At 41.9% G+C, this 21,493-nt stretch overlaps 1 protein-coding gene and 1 long non-coding RNA gene across 12 annotated transcripts; one reads left to right on the top strand and one right to left on the bottom strand.

Annotated features, from left to right (window-relative positions):
• Positions 1 to 1,484: 1,484 nt before the first annotated feature.
• Positions 1,485 to 12,490, top strand: LOC109640822 (uncharacterized). 4 transcript variants are annotated; one of them, XR_002203529.2, is made up of 8 exons: positions 2,106 to 2,234; positions 3,181 to 3,229; positions 3,435 to 3,494; positions 4,162 to 4,244; positions 4,977 to 5,022; positions 5,324 to 5,383; positions 9,780 to 9,871; positions 11,800 to 12,490. It is a non-coding gene; the product is annotated as an uncharacterized lncRNA (long non-coding RNA). The 4 variants fall into 4 exon arrangements; XR_011243204.1 differs by lacking the exon at positions 11,800 to 12,490 and adding an exon at positions 11,652 to 11,721; XR_011243203.1 differs by lacking the exons at positions 2,106 to 2,234; positions 11,800 to 12,490 and adding an exon at positions 1,485 to 1,619 and having other exon boundaries at positions 9,780 to 11,015.
• Positions 12,491 to 12,785: 295 nt separating this feature from the next.
• On the bottom strand, positions 12,786 to 20,978 carry LOC109640823 (C4b-binding protein alpha chain-like). 8 transcript variants are annotated; one of them, XM_069526753.1, is made up of 13 exons: positions 20,820 to 20,978; positions 20,095 to 20,177; positions 19,288 to 19,476; positions 18,384 to 18,483; positions 18,217 to 18,290; positions 17,929 to 18,108; positions 17,649 to 17,828; positions 17,304 to 17,405; positions 16,627 to 16,653; positions 16,480 to 16,524; positions 15,780 to 15,840; positions 14,556 to 14,616; positions 12,786 to 13,731 (listed from the first exon to the last, which is right to left on the bottom strand). In XM_069526753.1, exons 2-13 carry the CDS (start codon positions 20,150 to 20,152, stop codon positions 13,729 to 13,731), a joined length of 1,080 nt encoding a protein of 359 aa, XP_069382854.1. In that variant the 5' UTR covers positions 20,153 to 20,177; positions 20,820 to 20,978; the 3' UTR covers positions 12,786 to 13,728. The 8 variants fall into 8 exon arrangements, with proteins under 8 accessions (XP_069382854.1, XP_069382859.1, XP_069382856.1 ...); XM_069526758.1 differs by having other exon boundaries at positions 20,331 to 20,888; XM_069526755.1 differs by lacking the exon at positions 16,627 to 16,653.
• Between the last annotated feature and the right edge of the window lie 515 nt (positions 20,979 to 21,493).

A 21,493-nucleotide genomic window follows, 5' to 3' on the forward strand; every position in this document is an offset into this window, starting at 1 on the left:
CAATAAGTCACGAATCACACCGAGGAAACTGATCCTCGTCACGAAGTGCTCTTATAACACGATTCAAGGTTAACATTAATTAATCATCGGAAATCTACCGTGTTTAATCTATAGGAACACTGTGGTTGATTTAAGGGGCTGTCAAACAATTAATCAAATTAGCTACTTGCTTTTTGTCCCCATCCACTATGGTCAAAAGTTTGTCTCTATAATCTTCAGCTTCAATTTTACAACTCTATAATTTATCTTCTAATAGCTTTACGATGGGTTTCGGGGAGTGTTCCTCCTTTATCAGCACATCCTTGAACTGAACCTATAAATTTTGGACTCTTCTGGAATTTATGTGCTTTGTTAATTTTGTAAGAAAAGAAAATACAACCTCTGCAGCGAACACATGTTAAAAACTAGCATTTAGTTAAATGTTATTTTTAAAATCAAAGGAACAGAAATCTGCTTTATCTGTACATTTCATTTATTGATCACCTACCAACTTATAGCTTATAGAGAAGTCGTAAAAAAATATATATAATCAGGATGTGGAAGTGAGGGAGGGGTGCATGTTTTTGAGAGTGATTAAACCTGAATCAAGATTTCATTCTCCATTCATGAAAACAGTTTTTTATTAAATGCCTTCAATTGGATTTGTTTCCCATAATAATAAACCAGCAGGGTACAGAGCTGTCTGAGGCTGAATCAATGCTGATCATGTAAATCACGTGAGCTGCCTCCATTTCTTCACGTGGCCTATAAGGCATTCATTAAACATGGACTAGATTTTCAATCACTTCTCAAAATGCTTTGTTTATATTAATTCCGGGTTCACTGTTAATATCTGTTTCATTTTTAATCATAAATCTCAGTTGGGGGGTCTTATTTTGCTTGTATTTGCCTCCCTGCTGTCAGGCATCAGCTCTTGACTGGTTATAATGAAAACAATAGCAGCCACAATTCATATAATAATTAATGAATAATAAGTATTACTGCTAATATTAATAGATGTTATCCTGCAGTTGTGGCTTCAGCTCTTGACTAGTTATAATGAAAACAATAGCAGTGTAAAGATTGATTATTAATGACAGCAGCAACAATTCATATAATAATTAATGAATAATAAGTATTACTGCTAATATTAATAATAATAGATGTTATCCTGCAGTTGTGGCGTCAGAGATACCTGCAAAGAGAGAGAGAGAGAGAGAGAGAGAGACTATGGGAGGAAAGAGACACATGTGACGTGCATTATTATCATTATTATCATTATCATCATTATCTTATCATCGTTACTGGCATATCATTGTGAGCATCATCATAATCCCCTCTGTTGCTATCATCAGTGTTGCGTCCTCCTCCTCCTCCTCGCCGCCTCATACATAACACGCTGCTCTGTTCCTGTTTGCAAACATGCGTCAAGAGCACGTGATCGCGCCGACGCGTCTCGCGGCGACGTCCAATCGGGAGACGGGGGTGTGTGCGGGTGGGCGTGGCGCAGCGGTGTTGCTGTGAAAAAATGTCGCTGGACGAGTCTGGTCCATTAAAGGAACCACCGAGGACTCTGACCCACAACACCGGGAGGCTGAGGGCGGAGGGGACCGCACCGGAGCCGGCGAGACACGGACACTGTGAGTAGTTCACCCCCTCCCACCCTTTCCTCCTCCTCCGCCTCCTCCTCCTTCTCCTCCTGCTGTCCACACTTCCTCCAGAAACTCCTCGTCTCCATGCACTTTCTGCTCCGGTGAACCAGCATCTCACACCATCATCTGCTGCGCGTCTCCGGTGGGCGGTGTATCCTTCCTTCCTTCCTCCATTCCCTCTTTTCTAACATTTCCTCCATGTCATCATTCACCTGCGTGATATTTATGTAACGCATGCCTTTTTCTTTTTTTTTTTTTTATAAAGTGCCTCTCTCTTTATCTGCGGCCAATGAGAATTACGCACGACTGTGATTTGGCTACTGCGATGTCGTGCGCAGTTTCCAACGTTACCCGGAAATAAGCGAGGTATTTGCTCTCAGCTGTTTCCTTATAAAAACATGTCTGTGCGCATTTTGTGGCTCATTTTTCCTTCAGAGCCCGTGATAGAGAGGGGGTGGGTGGGGGGGGGGGGGTGGATGGATGGAGGGATAGATGGAGGGGATAGATGGATGGAGGTGTTTGCTGCAGGAGGATGTTGCGCACTTCGTTTTTTACCTCTGGAGTGAGTGACCCGCTGCTGCGTAATGGTTTTCAATGTGCGAGGTACCTGCGCTCATCGTCGATGTTTAATCTCAGTTTTCAACCTGTTTGTGATGAAGACTCGTTTCTTTGGTTCGTCCCTTCTAAATTATAAGTGGCAAGATAAGAAGTTAGATTAAGTTACAGAGGAGCGTGAATACTTTCAATTATTGTACTTTTTAAAAGAAAAACAAGGGAATCTGTCTGTTGCTTGCTTTTCACTGGTAATGTATATCTGTATATCTGCACGTAGGTTAATTACTTTTAAAGTTGTGTTATTATTGTACTTGTCAGTATCATGTTGTGTACAATGTACTGCTAAATATACTTTATTGTAAGTGTAAAAATGTAAAATTAAGTTGCCACTTCATTCAAGAATATTTTGTTGTGTAAAGACCTAAAGTTAATATTATGTAAGATTGTTTTTTTTCCCTCCATTGTTCCATTTGCAGAAAAATCTTCCCTTCTATGAGTTTATTTATTTTAACATATTCTTCTTATTAGTGTTATTGATTCCTCCTAAAGTCTCGTTTTTTAATATTTGGAAAGCTGTGATGTCTGCGCCTCCTGTGCCAGCGCCTTGACTCAGCTCCATCCAGAGGTTTCTATGTCATACGCACTTTTTATTCCTGATGTAAACAAACCCTCCAATGAGTAATTCCCTCTTCCAACACAGGGCGGCGTGTTCGTGCAGGTTTGTTGCACAGCTCGTACTGAACATGAAGTATCAGAAACATTGCTGATGGAATGATTCAGATATTTGTACAGAACATCTACATGTTTTGTTTTTTTAAAGTCCTCACAGTCCTGCGGTCGTGAGGATTGACACGTCTGTTTGACGTTTTGATTTTAATGAATATTTGAGAAGCGCAGAAATGAACGTTTTAAAGAATCCTAACAGAACCACACAGTCAAGATTAGACTTTTCTTCTTCCGCTCCAGATAAATATTGCTGTTCTCGTTTTTACAGAGGGAAATGAGGTGCTGCTTCAGACTCTCTCTCTCTCTCTCTCTCGAAGGTAAGAGCCAGTGCACGTCACGGAAAACCAGCGATATTTACAACAGCGCAGCAGCTCACTGTTTATATCATTTATTGTCAAAAAGTTGACAGCATTTCAATCCAAGGTGTCAAAGTGTCACAGTAACTCTGCACTAAACTAGTTCTTTCTCCAGAAACTGTTTAATACGCTTGTTCTGAAATAATAATACCTGGGATTTTCTCAGGAGCTGCTGCGACGCAAACTACTCGACCACGAGCTGAAGACGTGGCACCTGCAGATCTGGGTAATGACAAAATGATCACACTGTTTACCGTAAATACACAAAAAACATGATGATAATCTTTTTATTATTAAATGCACGTGTGGGAGCGTTTGGGATCCATGCCCATTGATCCCAATAGAGCCAAAAACATATGAATGGAGCTGACTGGGCAGTTTTCCAGGGGAGAGATTAAGGTTTAGGAAGTGGAACGGGCATGGTTGATAGATGACACGGCTAAAATTAACACACTGCCCACTGGATGAGGAACATAAATAGCAGACAGGAAGGAGCTGCACTTGGATGTATCTTTAAAGCTGTAGCACGTCTCTTGTCAGCATAAACACAAACCACAGTCACAGTAAAACTTCCTGTTTGCGGCTACAGGCTGCAGTGCGATTGGGTGAATGAATAAAGATACAGAAAAGGAACCGGCACATGAGATCAGTCGCTATTAGATGCATTAAATGTAATGTGGCGTGCAAAGAAATTCATTTTAAAATGTGCGTTGTGCGTAGAGATCTTGGACAGGACACACACGTAAAGACTGCAGAGATGATAGACCTCAATCCTCGGATCGATACTCGGCATCTACTCTGATCAAACATGCTTTGATCCCTGAGATCTCTTACGTTTCCCATGTAGCTCGGGGGTGAAAGCTGATTCTGTTACCGCTGCTCTCCTTTCTCAGTCGCTGTAAGGTGAAGCTGTGGGCTTTGTATCCTCCGACTCCGGTGGGGAATATGCACGTCACAAGGCTGCAAGTGACTTTAGGTAAGAACATTTTACAGCCACTGGAAGAAAATCTAAACATGAACCTGGAGGATAAAGAAAAAATGACATTGACAACTCAGCTTTTGAATTTTCCTTGTCATCTTTCAATCCTTTTAAAAACTAAGGTTAAGTCGGCAAGGCCGCGCTGCTGCAGCGTTAAACATATTCTCAAAATGTCGTTGACTGCAGTTCAAGCCAACACTTGTGATTTTCGTAATAAACTGAATTTCCTCCGTGGAAATGTTCTCCCTAACTCAAAAGAGAATCTATGAATTATTGATGAAGGCACTTGTTGAACGCAAAATTTATATCTCTGTAACAAATAGCTGAGCCGGTACAGAGAGGAACTTTATTTATCTTTTGTTAACTGTGGCAAAGCTCTTATTTCAGTTTGGCACGTAAAAGGGACTTTATGCTTGAGAAAGGCAGACGGACCTTTATTGCCTCAGCCTTGTTCAGAACAGATTGTTCCTCTTATTGCTGTGAAGCACGCTACGGCGTTGCCTTGGTATTTACACAAGCAGTTTTTTTTCTAATTTGATTTAAGACATTATTTTTTCAATCTAATTGTGGATATGGACAATAATCATTCATTGATTTTAACTTTTAACTCTCTACGTGGTGCTGGAGTTACTCACGTTAAGATAAATAATTAACTAGTAATCATTAGTAATTATAATTTTTTTGGGTGTTGTACTGACAACTAATTTCTGTCCTTTTGTGTTCCCACAGCTCCGTTGGCCAAATTACGTTAGAGACGGAAACTCATCTGATCAAGGTACGTGAAGAATCAAATGAAACTGCAAAGCCTCAAATTCTTAAAATAAACTCTGCTAATGTTTGACTGAACCAAAACAGACTATTTATAAGACAGCGTCACAGTCATTTTAAAGACACAGCAACTTCCCTCTAACATTTCATACAAGTGTTATACAATTGCGTATCAGTTCACAGTTAAGTTTTTTATAGTCTCGTTGTTTTACAAGATTTGTGGCATTATGGAACTAGAAAGTCATTTATGTTAAATAGATGTTGATGATTAGGATTAAACAGTTTTTTTTTTGTCTCCTTTGGATGAGGTCGGAGGCAGGAAACAACAAGAAATGAAAGAGGAAGAACGTGTGGTCGGCCTATTCATGGTAAATCTCCTCACACACTATGTTCTTTTCAATGCTAGCTCTATTCAGGAAGTAAAACGTATTAACACTGAATGTGGAGCAGAAATCACTATCAACCATCATATAATTTTCTACCAGAGACAACGTACAGATATTTATATATATATGAATATTTCTTCCGGTGGAGCTTCAGAGATGAGCGGAGTCGCTCATTAGACAGTGTTTGAAAAGCCGAAACACCATCTGAGCGCTTATGCAACTGATACATAAGCTGGTGATGTGCCTTTAAAACCAGTGGGTTGTCAGGTGATCGAGGAGGCTCAGTCAGCTCAGCCTCACAGACAGAGGAGCCAGAGTGCGTCTCTAGCAGAGAGGAGGGCAGCGGAGAGGCAGAGAGACCCAATTATAAGGGGACATGGGGGGGAAATGGGGACACAGCAGCGTCACAGAGTGGGGGACAGGGAGCCGTGGTGGTAGGGTCCCTTTTACTGCAGTCTGCTCATGCTGACTTCCCTTGTGTGGATGCGAGCAAGTGTGTTTCTGCCTCAGCTTGATCATTACGCTGTGTTGTGCAGCCACAACAGTGGTATAAAAGCGCAGAGAATTAAGTGCTGCGTCACACTCAGGAAGAGGAATAGCGTGATCCTGCGTGCGTGTGCATGGCTGTGCGTGCATGCGCACGTACATATGCATTTCTGTGGGGTCTGCTCCATTTCTGTGTCTATGTGTTAGTTCGAAGCAGCAGTGTTAATGGCAGATCTGCTGTTGCAACCAGATGAAAATAAAGGGTGCGTGTGTTTGAGAGGTAAGCAGAAAGCGAGAGGGGGAGACAGAGAGACGAGGGAGAGCAAGTCAGAGGGAGAGAGAGAGAGATTTTGGATTAGTTGCTACGTCACTTTTTCATGTTGGCAGAAACAGAAGCTGAGATAGCAGAAGCCCAGAGTCATCGAGTTTTCCACCTGAAGTGGACACAGTGGTTTCGGACAAGCTCGGCTTTCTCCTCTTCCTCTTCCTCCTTGGTAGTTTTGATCTGCTCTGCCTGTCGCTACTATATTTATATATATATATATATATGTGTGTGTGTGTGTGTGTGTGTGTCTGTCTGTGTGTGTGCTGTGTAGTTCCTGTGAGAGCTGGTATTGGGAGTTTCAACATGGATGCTGAAGATGGCACAGTTTCTCTAGATCTTGTTGTGATAGTGTGTTGGGTGGGCTGAGGTGCGACAAAGGGGTTAACAAAAAAAATATTCTGGAGGATTCTTAATACCACAGCGAAGCTCAGTCAGGAATGTTTTGCCGAGAATTATCGAGGTATTCAAACATCGCTGTTTTTTTTTGGTGTTTTTTTAGCCACCATCACCACACGGAATAGAGATGATTACATCGGTGTGAATAGGTGAATACAATCATGCATGGTGTCGTATGACCTATTATGAAACAGTGTTATATGTTTGACACGCCGTCATATGGGAGTGTGCACCGACGGAGCGGTGTGTACAGAACAGCTGCCATCAAATCAAATTATAGGATAAGTCCGTTGCTTTATTCGTCTCCTTATATGTGTATTTTCTGTATATGTTGCCGACTACTTGTTATGGTTAACTCTCGATGGAGTTGATGAGGAGAGTGAGCATGCATGTTGTATGACTGGTTGGGATCTGTATGTTATCGGACAACAGATGAGCTCGCTGTCTGTGGCTAGTGGCACTTTTATCATGTGATTTGTTTTCGTTCCTCTGGGCCACTGGGATTTGGCAAAGCCCTTCCCGAGACACATTTGTTTCTGCGTAGTAAGGAGAGACAGAGACGGTGACGCAGTCATCTCTGGGCTGGATTTCTCCTCGACCAGCACGCAGCAGCTTGAACCTCTCCCTCTCTTTCTCTATCTGTTTATCTATCTATCCATCCATTGCTCTCCGAGAGAAGGGGAGCGATGAAAAAAGGGCTAAATGTCACAGCTAAGGATCTGAAGTAGAGAAACTGAGATAGAGAAAAAAAAAAAGAGAGGGGGAGAAAGAGAGAAGTTGTTTACCTTGCTCTCTTGGTGACTTTGCTTTGGCGTCTCTCCAGTTCACATGCACTGGACTTCCTAAAGCTGCAGCATCACAGGCCATCGTGCCAAAGCTGGATTCTCATTGGATGGGAGGAGCTCCCCTGGCTCCACAAGCTGCACAGCAGCACATTATTGGCTTAGTGCAAGCAGGCAGCCGGAGGTCAACATCTGATTGGTTAAGAGGCGCTTTTATTTTATACAAAGCTTGTGCAGAAACACTGTTCCGTGGATACATGTATGTTTTGTATGAGTTGACTTGTTGGTCATTGTTAGAAGGTAAAAAAAAAAAATGGTAACATGAATTTTCCTATGAGTTTAAAGAGCCGAGGAATCTTTTGTTGGGAACATCCCTGCCAGTGATTGTGAAGAGATTATCATACTTTCACCAATCAGCTGATTTCTCTCTGTACCTCAGTAACACAGCGATTTACAGGAAAAGTCATTTCCTAATAATTTCCCCGGAGCTACAGAATGTTTCCTTATAACAACGAAATGGTGACGATCATTGAAGCCATTATTTCAGTGTAGTTCGTTGATTTCCACCTGAATTTCCTGGCAAAAATGTGTTTTATTTGTTTTATGTGAAGACAAATTCCACATGACCTGCTGTTTGTTGATCTCAAGATTCTGTAGCCTGCAGCAGCTGAAAACCTGAATTAATTAAAAGGAACTGTACCAATAACACAGTCTCAGGTGGAGCATCGCTCCTCAGTTTTACATCTATTTATTGATTTCAACATTGTTTGAGGCCGACATACGAGGATAATTTAAATATTTAATAATCCAATTGCCAAGTCCCATTTTTCCCGGAGATTAAACGATAAATTGCGCTTCCAGAAACACGACAACGGCAACATATCAGTTTCTTTTCCTGGAAATCAAAGTGAACTGCGAGAGCTGTAAAACTTCCTGCTCACTCTGGACTCTGGACCCAGGGCTGCTGCTCAGCTTCTCCCACACAGCGGGACCGTGTCTGTTGAAGGTGGCGACCGCACGAGGGACTTAAACCCCCCCCCCCCCCCCCCCGGTCGAGGACGAGCTCTTCTCGTTCTGCTGGCTGGAGGTCAGGCGACCAAACAGACGCCACGTTTCTGAGATGATGCAAGAGCGTGTGTGGCTGCCCGCGCGGTCTGCATTGCAGCTCCCGCTTCCACAGTCAGCGCCCCCCCCCCCCTCTCTCGTTCACCCTCTCTCTTTTAAATGTGCTGATGGTATAACAAACGCTATACTGAGGCTGCGTATTTATGATGATTGTAGAGACGAAGGTTCTTATTATCAGCGCTGAAGCTGATACTCTCCCAGTCAACTCGCCACTACGGGGTGGGGGGGGGGGCATTCCTTATGAATAAGTGAAGACTCTGGTTCGTCTGCTTGTCTGAGGCCACACACACACACACACATCAACACCAAGCGTAAAGGTGACGCACCGTTAGAGACCGAATCGTTTTAGCTCCACACTAGATGGTTCATTTAGGTCTTTTTTTAAATAAGCTGTATTATTTATTATGAATCAATCAATCAAATTTAATTTGTTTAGCCCCGTCTTGTAACAAGGTGCGTCATCCTGTGTTCTTAACCGTCAACAAGAGTAACCAAAAAAACCTGCTAACAAGGAAACACGTCAATGTTTTAAGTAAATGTCATATCGTGCATATTTCACTCTCAGCTTTACTCTAGGTGTGAAAATCCATTTCATTTCAATTCGCTGTGTTTAAAATGACGGACGACTGTGACGACTTGGCCCTTATGAGTTTCCCCAGGGTGCGTCACACATTCCCTGAAGGCCTCCTGTCCCTTTAAATCTTTCATAAGCATTACACAACAGGTCCAGTGGCACACAAGCAACAAACAGCCCAAAAAAAGAAAATTGTCAGGGTTGGGTTGAGGCAGCCAAAGGAACCAGACACCTACAGATAGACAGGCTCTCTGATCAAAACCGTCACTGTGGCTACCGTGCAAATACACACACACACACCCCCACACACACACACACACACTTATATTACCTTACACGCCCTCACACACAAACAAATGGACTTGCAAAAGCTGTGGGGATTGTATCCTTCCTCCCATCTGATCTGGCTTCAGTGAGGTTAAAAGACGAGTGTGGGGGAGACGTGAAGGCAGACTGTGTGTAGGCGCATGTGTTCTGAAGGGATGAGGGTTTGAAGACAGTCGTCAGTGGGAGAAAAGATTTTAGAATCGATTTGGTAGTTTTGTACTTTGTTGAAACACTTGGCAACGTGTCAGTGAACTGGTCACTACCTGTCCCTGCCCCACCCTGCCAGTGTATTACTGCTGCGTGTCTGCACCATGGCTCCCACTGCCAGCCATTGACTGCCACTTCTTTGCTTTTCCCTTCTAGTCGATCGGATGGCGAACTCATCCCCGACTATTCTACCAGGCAACAAGAGAGAATAGGACTCGTCGAGGTCCGTGTGCCTGCTGCAGCTGCAGGTGAGCGATGCGTTGAAGACGCACATCGACGGTGTTTTGTGTTTCTGTTCCTGTTTCGGCCCTTCACACATCCTTGAAGCTCGGATCGGGTATCAGATCAGCCGTGTAGGCGTGTTACAGAGAAACGAATTGAGAGAGAGCGAGAGAGAGAGAGAGAGAGAGAGAGAGAGGTGTGTGTTCTGGTGCTTTCTCTGTGGTTTTCCATTTCATCTCTCTATCTTCTGTCTCTCTCTCCCCTCACCTGCTTCCCTCCTCTCTGCTTTCTGGCCCGAACCAGGGCGTTGAATCATACTTCCTCGTTGAGCCGGAGAGTCTAACCTCTCTCAGAGTGCATTACAATTAAGGTCCATAGTATCAGAGGTGCTGCCAGTTTTCCCTGCACCGTCATCTCGGTCTGCTCGAAAAACAACGACAGCTTCACTACAAGCGCACTGTGCACGTCATTAATTCAATCATCAGTGTAACGGTGATAAATACGCCTGTTAAATAAACTACAGGAGAAATATTGTGCATCTTCTCTGTCCCGAAACTAATTCTGTTACCTGGATTATTCATTTCCACCGATATCAAGTACCAATCCGATGCCAGTGCATTTAAAAATTTGAACAGCTGTGTGCTGCTAACCCAGGATGGAAGTGGGTGTGACCTGGCTACAAAATAAAACTAAGAATAAACAACAATTACTTCCTTTAAATAAATCGAAACTGAAGTTTTCACATGTCGCTGTTTTGCTGGCGGCACTTTCCAGCGTGAAATGTTTACAAATTGCTGACATTAAGTTCCGTCTAACGCTTCACTATCAGTACTGCTTCGTGCTCGCCAGTGGCAGTAAAGCTCAGCTGCTGTTTTGGAGCTGTGAAAAGGAAATTGCAGTTATATCTGGGATATACAGAAATATTTTAAAGACGTGGTATTGAATTGGTACGTAGATTTGCATACTTATCGTTCCCTGACCTGGCATTTTTCACAGTATTGGAGGCGGATCTTAATTATGGGAACGCCGCTAACGTTGCCTCAAATTTGCATAAAGCACGCCCCCCAGAAACAGCAGAGGCTGATATTTTCTCCACTGATGACCGATCACAAGAGTGGGCTGGCCAATCAGATCAGACTCTTATCAGGAGGGCGGCCTTAAAGAGACAGGAGCTAAACCGAATGTGTTTCAGACGTTTTTTTTAACTGCATGTAAATCTTTTATGATAACAACACTAATTTAAATGAATCAGACTGAACACGAAGATTATGTCTCCTTTAATTGTTCTATTTACAAATGTAAAGTCTACGGAGCTATGGGACCACAATGTCTGCCTCTCTCAGATCTCATTTCACAGTCCAATCATACAATAGTTGTGAATGTTTCTTATTTAGCTTCATCTGTAATTCACATCTGTAAATAAACCATTGTATTCTGTAAGAGATGGATGCTCCTGAGATGGAATAGATCACCATTTTTTCACCACGTCAGTTAAAAATCTGTTAAATGTCGACCAGCGCCTGTTTATTGTCCTCAAACTCTTGTTTTGAAGTAAAGAGAGAAAGCTGCAATCTACAAGGAGCATCTTGAATTAGTTAAGAAGTTTGCCCCAGACCACATTTTGTCTTCTTGAAAATATTAATACCTATTATCAAAAACATCTGTCCCTCGAGTCACTGCTTCGTATCTATGGTATCTTTCCGAGGCTCCTTGTTAATTACAGTACATGCGGATATTGAGCTACACGTCTATCTGCTGCTGCATCTGAACCATTTTTTCTTGTTCTCTCAAATCTTCTTGTTTCAGTTTCGGCGAAAATGCTTCTTGGAAGCGCCTTCGTGGAATCGCTGCCCGTACCACATCCACTACAATGGAGAATCACAACTTGTCAACCAGACAGTGTTGATTTCCCTTTTGTGGTTTCCTACTAATGTTGATTTATTTTTTCGTTTAGGTTCCATCGAGGGTGTTTGGCGCCACTGAAAGTCTTTTGTGTGCCCCCCTTGGAAGCTGGTTTCAGATGGTGGCTTAGAGTATTGTCATCTATCTAGCACCATTTGAAATCAGTGTTCTTGGGGTGGGAAGTGTTTCACTGAGCAGGAACAGGAAGCCGTGAAGTGTCACAGCATGTTTCTGGTGCTGAGGGTAAAAGAGAAAATTTCACCTGTCAAGCGTCGCTCCGTGAAAGCGCCATCCAGTGGTCAACAAACGAAAGCTCACGCTCTTTGTCCTATCTCCAAGGTTGACCGATTTCTTTTGGTGTTCAGAGTCTACTATTGTTTCTAGCACCATTTGAAATCGGTTACAGTGAAGGACAGATCTCATCCCTGATGTGGAGTTTACTGCTCTGAAACTTGGACAGTTAAACAGTTTAATTTGAGGCAAAGTGGTATTTAGTTTTCAAACAGTGCAGGGTCTCTCATTGATATCTAGATTGATTTATAATACAGGCCATATTCTATATTTTAGTGTTGACAGTAAAATGCATTGTTTTATGTCTCTCACCTAGAAGAAATGTCCTGTTTGCAGTTTAACAGTAATGCAACAGGTGATAAGTAAAACATTTGCACTTGATGAAATGTTGGTATAAAAGCAATTTGAGTAATTGGATGTTCGGCACTGTAAAATAAACTATTGCATCAGAATTGTTTGTTTTATTCAAATAGAGTTAAAAGACCCAAAATGAACACTGTAAGCGGACTACGTGATCACTATAACCACATCATTTAACGGCCTTTTTGAAGGAATGATTTTCTCACAGGCTTTTTGATCCATACAACTGGTAAAGTCTGCAAATGAAATGAGATGTGAGTAGCTAGTGTTTCCTTGTTAATTATTAGTTTTATGTCTTAAAGATTTGGGACCAAGAGGTTTCTGGTGAAAGAAAACATGTAGCGATAAGCAAAGTTTGTGCAATATTAAAAAAAAAATCAAAGCATATCTAACACATCAAGATTTATTTCATCATTACAAAATTATTTTTGACTTCAAATTTACAGAAAACTAAAATTTATTTTTTTTAACAAATAAATAAAATGTTGAGCAAGTGCAAAAAATCTTTACAAATCGTATTCAGTACATCTCAATGTCGCCACAGTCAACACGTAACACTGGAAGCTTTTCTCTTTCACAGTAGTGTGGGGAATTTGTTAGGCTCGTGATTAAGCCTCGTTACCTGTCACCAACAAGTCAGTGAACAGTTTGGCAGTTCTAAAAGGAAAAATGTCTGTTTGGAATAAGGCATTTAAAACACCCACATGTCGACAGACAGGCACTACGCTGCATCCCACCTTTCTGAGCGGTGGAGGTTGAATTTACAGGACTAGTATTTAGGCTCCGACCCCCTCCATCTATAAGGGGTGTCAACAATATATCAGTTACGAGCTTTGTCTGAAGTTACAATTCAATCAGTTTTTTAGCATCACACTGAAATGCTGTTTAATCCCAACGGCTGTGTTTAAGGTAAGCAGTGCAAACATTCAATATTTCTCAATTCCAACCATTGCTGCATTTCATGCTATAGTGGCTTCAGCTGTGCTATGAGTATTAGTGCAAATGTTTAAAAGCTTCTTTGACAAACAAAATCTCACTCATTCGGAATTAAGACAAAAGAAAAACTTCTGAACTGGCCCTCATCACGGACAGAAATAATTATGTTGAGTTAAAAGTAAAGTATTACATATGCACATTACTCATCTAACTAGAGCAACAAGCAGGAGAATAAGCTGAGGACTGAGCTCAGACTGCAGAGATTTCAGGATGTGATATGGCATAACGTCTGTATCACCAGATTAAAGCTACGAGCATGTTAAAACCCTCGTCCAGAAGCGTTCTTCTTCCAGTTCAAATCATTGTAACATCCCGTGAAGTAGAACAGCGATGCTTACTGCAGGCAAAGAATAAGAAAAATAGTGTTAACATGACATGTAAAAAAAAAAAAAACCCTACAGCCCTGTGAATGAAGGAAAGAAATGTATAAACATTTGTGACGGGTTTAAAGACAGGGATGTTGGTACATTCTTCCAACTGTCAGACCAACAGGTTTAGTTTGCAGCTCAGGATAATGTGGAGGAAGAAGCATGGTGAACATTACTGCAATAATACAGCACGGCATGAACTGACAGTATGGAATATTAAAGAAGACACATTCTGCTCACATATAGGTCTCCAACTTTAAAACGGTGTCTTGCTTGAAAAGGTTGACACATTCTAATGCTCAGGAAATGCATCACTTTCCGCGTATTGCTGCAGTTCCTCTTCTGAAACCTGTGGTTGTCCCTCCCGTCTCCTCCTGGTAAAAACCCTGACTGCTCTGGTGTGACTGGTCAAACGCTTCCAGTGTAGGAAGCGACTGCCCTCGCTCCTGTTTTACTTGGCCTTATTCGGGGGGGCGTGACAGACTAGCTGCCAGGCGTGCATTATGCAAATGTCATCTCATGTTACATAGAAATAGCAGGAGGCGTTTCAGGAGCAGGGTCTCTTGGGGAATCGGAGTTCCCTCTACCACAGACTTTGGACTTTAAATTTGCAGAAACTTTACATAGACAAAAACATAAATAACACCTCGAAGGATAAAAACACTGACAAGCATCATATGTCTCCCTTAAAATGATCCAACCATATCATCATATACCGTTCCTGCTCATCTCATCATTATCTGTGCATTTGGCATACATAAGTTCAAGTGTGCTTTGCGGCCAATCTTCTTACCGATAGTGGAATTCCCTCTCCATGTTTTGCAGCCTCATTGTCGGGAAAACTTCTCTGAGAGCTGTAATCCAATAATGGTCAACTTTACTGCTAACGTATGACCCAGTTTTATATAATGTAGTAAAGTGTACAGAGGACCCAGAACAACTTTTAAGAAAGGATACCACACACACACAAGCCACCACTCGTCTCTGGCTTGCAGCCGCACTACCAAAATGTGTTTTTTTTTTGAGATGCCAAAATGTTACCTGTTCATTTCTGCAGGAAGATATAAGTATTGAGCAAATGGCTGAAATATCCCCTTTTTTATTATTATTATTATTGTTATATTTCAGCGACTTGCCAAATTCAGCCCTATAGAGCCCAAAGTTGTGAATCTTAGATGTGCATTTAAGATTCAAAACTTGTTATGATACTGTCCTACACAGCGAGTTACACTCAAACGACTCTGCCCCGGCAGCAACTGAAAGCTTTTCCTGAGAAACATTTATTAACCACTACTCCCTACTTTGCAAAGGCAAAATTAGTTCATGTCAAATTTTAACAGGTCCTTAAAAAAGGAACTGGATTGTTCTTTGAACAGTTCTCGGGCTGATTATTAAACCATTTTAAAGACACTATCTGCCTTAAGTATTATAAAATGTGCAAATGACACCATCACCTCTTGACATTTGAGTTAATCTAGTTTGCAACAATCATGTTTGCTTGTAAGATGGTGGACATAAAACATTTCTACACCTGATGTTACTTTTAGTCACGTTAATTTGTGAAAACGAGACGAACACCATTGCATTCCTAATCGTTTCCACATAATCGTGCTGCATCATCTTCATGATGCATTTAGCTAATGTCCGCATATGTTCTTCTGCACGATTAAAACCTCATAAGGCACTGGGGGCAGAGCTCTTTCTGCTGAGTGACTGACAGCTCTGTGCAGGAGAGTACTGGTTGAGGCTTACAACAGTGCCCCCTTCTGACAACTGTGACACTGTGGTGAAGAAGCCAAGCACACTTAAGAATGCACACAACTTCAGCATGCAACACTTAGAAAGAGCTGACAGACACAACGGTAAGATAGTGTGAAAACTATGTTTAAATACAAAACAGAAAGGTTGGAAAAGTCGCGCAGTCACAAAGAGGGTGGGATATGTTACTGGTGGGTCTGAGATGCAATAGAGAAGCTGTAAAAGGATGTTAGTCTGAAAAGATAATTGAAAGATTTACCCTTGTTTTCTCTTGCATAACCAATAGATGACACCAGCGAGAACGATGAGAACAATGATGACTATTTTGATGAGACAAAAAAAATACACAATATGGGATGATTGGATATGAGGCCAGCAAAAGGATCCACCATCCTCACATGAGAAGAGTGGGAATCATAAAAGGTTTTTTCTGTTGTGAAACTGTTCAGAAAAAACTACACAATCCCTGTGTGCACATTCCACGGTCAAGCGGATCATCGTGTACAAAACAATCACCAAGGCTAGTGACAAAGTGACACGTGCAGACATTAGTGCACAAGAATGTTCTAATGGCTGGAAGTGGCACTTTGACTCCAGAGCGTATTATTATTATTATTATTATTATTATTTAATTAATTCGTTACTAACATCTAGAAATATTACTGTTATCGTTTTAATCACAATGAAAACATCATCTCTCTATCTTTTCTCTTCACAGTGCAGCTCACTATGGAAACGGTTTCTCTGTCATTTTTTAAGGTCTCGACCTTCTGTGTAAAGTGCCTTGAGATAATGAATGTTATGATTTGGCGCTAACCCAATTTAATTGAATTGAATTAAAAGAATTCCATATAATTTGACCCCCCCCGTTCCTCTGAGGCCATCGTGATCTTCTTTTTGCATCAACACTAACTCTTTACTTTCTTCACCTACTGTTCAAGACTCAAGTGGAAACTTACTCAGAATTGGAAGTCCGTACTGCTTGAAGCTGTTACCTCCACTCTCTGTAGATAAAAAAAAGGGGGGGTGGGGGGGTTGAGATCATGGAAGAGGACAGAGATTAATTGATTTAATGAATGTAATAAAACAGATTTTTGATGACTTACCAGGTATCTTAGTTGTTTTAGGATCAGCTAAATGAGAGATATAAAGTCAGAAGTAAATATTTTCACGAAATTCTGAGGTTAAGTGTGAAGCAATGGCCGTTGTACAAACGTAGCGGCATCTAACACAGAAATTCTTCAGCCACAACCTGAATGCAGAAGTGAAAACACAACCACAACTGCCACACAACCCAACTACAACTGAAGTGAGTAACAAGGATGTTGAAGTTAAGAGTCAATTATTGTGGTCAAGCCAGCTGCTGTTGAAAAGTGGGTGTTGTGATACTTGTGCTTGGAGCATCCAAAGAGAAGAATGCACCTGTACCCCAATTTAACAGTTATCGATCTGCTGGTTTCATTGTGAACATCCGCTGTTGCTCACTTCTGTTGTTGTTATGTTTCCCTTTTGTGGCTCGATTATGAAGTTTACATGAGTTGCTCATATACTATTTCATCCCTTTTTTCCATTTACACTAGCATAGTGTGATTATGATCAAGCAGTTGGTAAGCCCCGTTATGTGTAGATGTTGCAAAACGCTGTGAAAATAAAGGTTTGATTGTACTTGTTCCCAACAATCACTAGGATCACTCAACTGTTGTTTCCTCTAACAAAATCCAGTGATATTATAGATTATTAGATTACCATTTGAGCAAAGCAAGTTCATCAAAAGAGACTCTACCTGTTTCTGTAGAAATAGTAGTGGTGGTGGTGGTGGCGGTGGCGGCGGTGGCGGCAGTGGTGGCGGCGGTGGTGGTGGTGGTCTTGGGGTCGATGATGATTACTGACATTGATCAAAAAAGAACATCGTATCATACAGACGTATTCGCAAACTCTACTTGACCAACAGAGTGGGAGAAGATTAGGGATTAATTCTATTGAACTATCCTGGAGTTTCGTTTAGTACTAATAGTTGAGGGAAAAAAAGACAGTGAAAATATTCCCTAATTTGTATAAATAGTTAATCACACATAGGAATGAGATTAAATATGAAATTAGCATAAACACACATGCACATAAAACTTACAACTGCATGTTGGAAGTCCAGGTGACCATTTGCCATTTATGTTACATGTCTGCGTCTGCTCTCCAATCAATTTGTACTTAGGTTTGCACTGGAACGTCACACTAGCCTTGTATCCATGGGGGGGTCGAGAACCCCCAGCCCAGAAACCATTATCAATAACAGGGTCGTCACATGTAACCACTGTTGGCAAAGAAGATGGAAAGCAATACAGAGTATTAGTGAGAGTCTCAGCTGAGATTAAGTTGGAGAATCTTGAGAAAAATAAAAAAAAAACACTTACTGACACACGTTGGAGGATCAGGTTTGAATCTCCCATCCTCTGAACATTCACTTGATTTCGAACCATCAAGTGAATAAAGCTTTTCACAAGCGTAGTTTACAACCTCCGAGAATGTGTAGTGGTCTTCCATTGGACGGAAATTGCCATTTTGAATCATAGGTGGCGGTTGACAAGTAATTGCTGCAAAATAAAAATGACACCTTTTAGAATTTAAATCCTTTTTACACAGTTTTTCTGTGTCTCGTAAAGTTTTTTTTTGTATAAACAAAACGAAGACAAATGACCAACCTTCACATGTTGGCAACCTGTTCAACCACCCTTTGTCTCCACACACGAGTTCCCTTGCGCCAACCAAATTGTAACTAGATTGGGGGGGGGGGGGGAGTTTGACTTCAGACCACAAATATTTATGAAAGATTTACGTTTGACAGGAGCATCATTAGTTTAATACTAACCCTCTGTTGCATGTGATCACAACTTTATCGCCAAACTGAGTCCCTTCAGAGTAATCAATCTCTCCATTTGCAACTTCTCCAGCAGAGCCACATTCCTTTCCTGAAAGAAAGAAAACGTTTGTAAAGATTAAAGTCCACCCTATAAAATGATTTGGTAACACTATGCACAAATAACTCAGCGGGGTTGGTCACTACATATTACCAGTGACTCATCGAAGAGACCATTTATATGTTGGTATGGCATCATTTACTAAATGGTTCCATCTCAGACAGTGCTGCCAAAACTGAATGTAAAACAGACCCTGTTTATACCTGGTATTAAAGTTTGTCCTGAGAGATTCAATCACAATTGCGTCTGTTCACACATGACATCAAGATCCGTCCTGAATGTGTCTCCTGTGAGCGCTTCCCTGCTCTATATGCAAACAATCAAGCACCTAATTTGTGTTTACGGAGACCAGATTATTGTTTTTACCCAGTCCGAGTATAAAGATGATTCAATTCAGATAGTGGTGTGTGTATCAGGGAATGAAAAAGATTGCAACCATTTAAGAAAAGCATCAATCATAATGTGTTGATACTTTGATGAAATGATCAATGCATGGACACTCACTGAGAGGCATTCAAAATGTTTGATTCATTGTGACATCGTAGTGAACTCAGTTTTGGCCGCGGATGGATTTACGTTCACAGAGTGAAAAGTGGCCACGTGTCCCGGGCCTCCTCTAAATGTGGTCTGGGTGATCAGAATGCATTAAGGACACATTTGTGTGCGTTCACACTTACTTCAAGACCACTTGTTATCAGATTATAATAACTATTAGAATATTTATACCAGGGCTGAACATGGTCATACTGCCTGATGTTAGTAACGTGTATGTAAAAATCAAGTCCTGATATTCACTCTCGCATTTCATCCTCACGAGACTCCAGCCGCCCTGTGTACAGGTGATGGTTGAGGACCCTCCTGCAGACGCGTAGCCAACATCACAGGCGAAAGAAACCTTAGCGCCCTCCGGGAACGCATCTAAAAGAATGTCATCGCCCTTCAAGCTCATGTTGGGTCCGCCCAAAGGTTTGGTACAGTTTTGAGCTATAATGGGAAAAGAAAGACAGAAAGTTTATTCAACCTTTATTTCAACGTTGAAATACATTGCTCATTTATAATATAGCTGAGTAGAGAAAACCATCCTGCATGACCAAGTGACCTCGGACAAGATACTGAACGTCACAGACATTGAAATTACTGGATTACACTACAGCTGCCAGCCGTTTTAACTGGAGTCTGTAACCTTCAGCTGTTCTTGTTTGAGTTGAGAGTGATTGTGAATTGCAAAACTGCTTTATGTAAACACAGACCATTTACAATTTATACTCTGTGACTCTCTAAATGTTTCTGCTCTTCATGGTGGAGATGATGAAAAAGATATAATCAACACTGAGCCGTCGTGTGTGAAAGCACAGGGGAATCCAGTTTGTCTGACAGTCGGAGCAGGACAACATGACAACAAACAATAAATCTGATAAATGCTCCCCTCTTCGTCCAGTCTCTAACTAGGCTGATATCCAATGTGATGTCATTTTACAGCACAGTGACTGAAACAATGAAAGTTGAAGTCTGTGTACGTGACCCAACACAAGGGGCCGCTTGGCTCCACGGTGCCTTCACGTTGGCTCCGAGTGTCTGACTCATTGAAGTTTCCACACTGACCTTGGGCAGCGACGACAAGGCCGAGCACGAGCAGGACAGGGACAGATGTGAGATCCATGACGAAGCGGGACAAGTCACAATTTCTGATGGAGGAAGAAACGTGGGTGAATTAGCAAGGGTCTCTCAGTGGAAGTCATCTGGGTAAACACACCCTCTCGCGCCAAAGACCATACAAAATATGACGATTTTAAATCAGCCAGCGTGACGGCGCTTGTGTGTGTCTGGTCTGGTCCTACCGAGGTTTTTAAACACGTTGTCCGTAGCGATGGGGGGGATTCGGCGTGGGTTTAGTTACGATATGAATTAAAAAAAGACGACATTACAGTCAAACAAACTTGGGTCCCTCGGTTTCCTCATTCAAAACACATCGGTTAATGGCGTCTTGGTGAAGCTAACTACGTGATGATCGACTCTAATCTTGGCGATTTAAGAAACAGGATGTACGCCGAATATCGCGGCAGATCCTGGGTGCGGTCGGTGTGTTCAGCCGAGTGTCTGAAACAGCTGACAGGAAACCAAACGTGAGATTCACGTAAAAATGCGTAGCGGCGTGTAAGTGTCAGTCGGGGTGAGCTAGCTAGCAAACAAGCTAGCTGGCTAGCTAGCTATCTAACGCACCAGCGCCTCGCGAGTGAAACGTGGTTTAAATCGCGTTGGTGGTGATGTCACCGTGTTGTTTTCTGTTCGTCCGGTGACTTTGGTTTGGTAAAGAGGGTAACACTTACCCAGCGGGATGAGGAGAGTCGCGGAGGAGGAGGAGGAGGCCGGTGCTGGTGCTGTCTCTGCGGGGAGAGGCAGCGGACTGACTGTCAGGACTCACGCCCCGTACGCGATAAGCGTGAAAACACAGGGCGTGGCTTTCTGAATGCGGAAGTGTGCGCCCTTTGCTCAACACGTGGGTCGCATCAAAATACAAAATAAGAACTGCGATTGTGTAAACTGTTCTTTTGTGTGTGTGTGTGTGTGTGTGTGTGTGTGTGTGTGTGTGTGTGTGTGTGTTTCTTTTAAAATCTCTGCGGTTCACGAGGAAGCTTAATTGCGACATGTGTGTTAAAATAACTTGCAGTTGAAAAATTAAAAAAGTGACAGAGAAGTGGTTAGAGGATATTTTGTTAAAACCTAAATTACAAGTATACGTTCAAATCAAGTATTTTGTGGCATCAAACACTTTCATCCTCCCTCCATCGGCGAAGTGGTGAGTGGATATAATGAGTGAATTAAAAATGTGAACAAGCCCTTTGAGACCACAGAGACCATAAGAAATGTCAACATTTCAAAAATCCAGTAAACCTGATTATTAACATTCCAGCTGCACTCCCATCCGGTGAGGAAGCTGTGCTTAAAATGTTTGCTCTCAATTGAATATCAAACAAATGGAATAGCTTTGACACCAGAAATG

This window comes from Paralichthys olivaceus, chromosome 6 (assembly GCF_024713975.1).
Source record: "Paralichthys olivaceus isolate ysfri-2021 chromosome 6, ASM2471397v2, whole genome shotgun sequence".
Lineage (NCBI taxonomy): Eukaryota > Metazoa > Chordata > Actinopteri > Pleuronectiformes > Paralichthyidae > Paralichthys > Paralichthys olivaceus.

Excerpts from the sequence above, each read along its gene's own strand:
- LOC109640823 (XM_069526753.1), bottom strand. The coding sequence starts at position 20,152 with ATGGATCTCACATCTGTCCCTGTCCTGCTCGTGCTCGGCCTTGTCGTC. Across the intron at positions 17,829-17,928 it reads TGATCCTCCAACGTGTGTCA|TGGTTACATGTGACGACCCT; the intron begins GTAAGTGTTTTT and ends CTTTGCCAACAG. Across the intron at positions 17,406-17,648 it reads TGGACTTCCAACATGCAGTT|TAATCATCATCGACCCCAAG; the intron begins GTAAGTTTTATG and ends GATCAATGTCAG.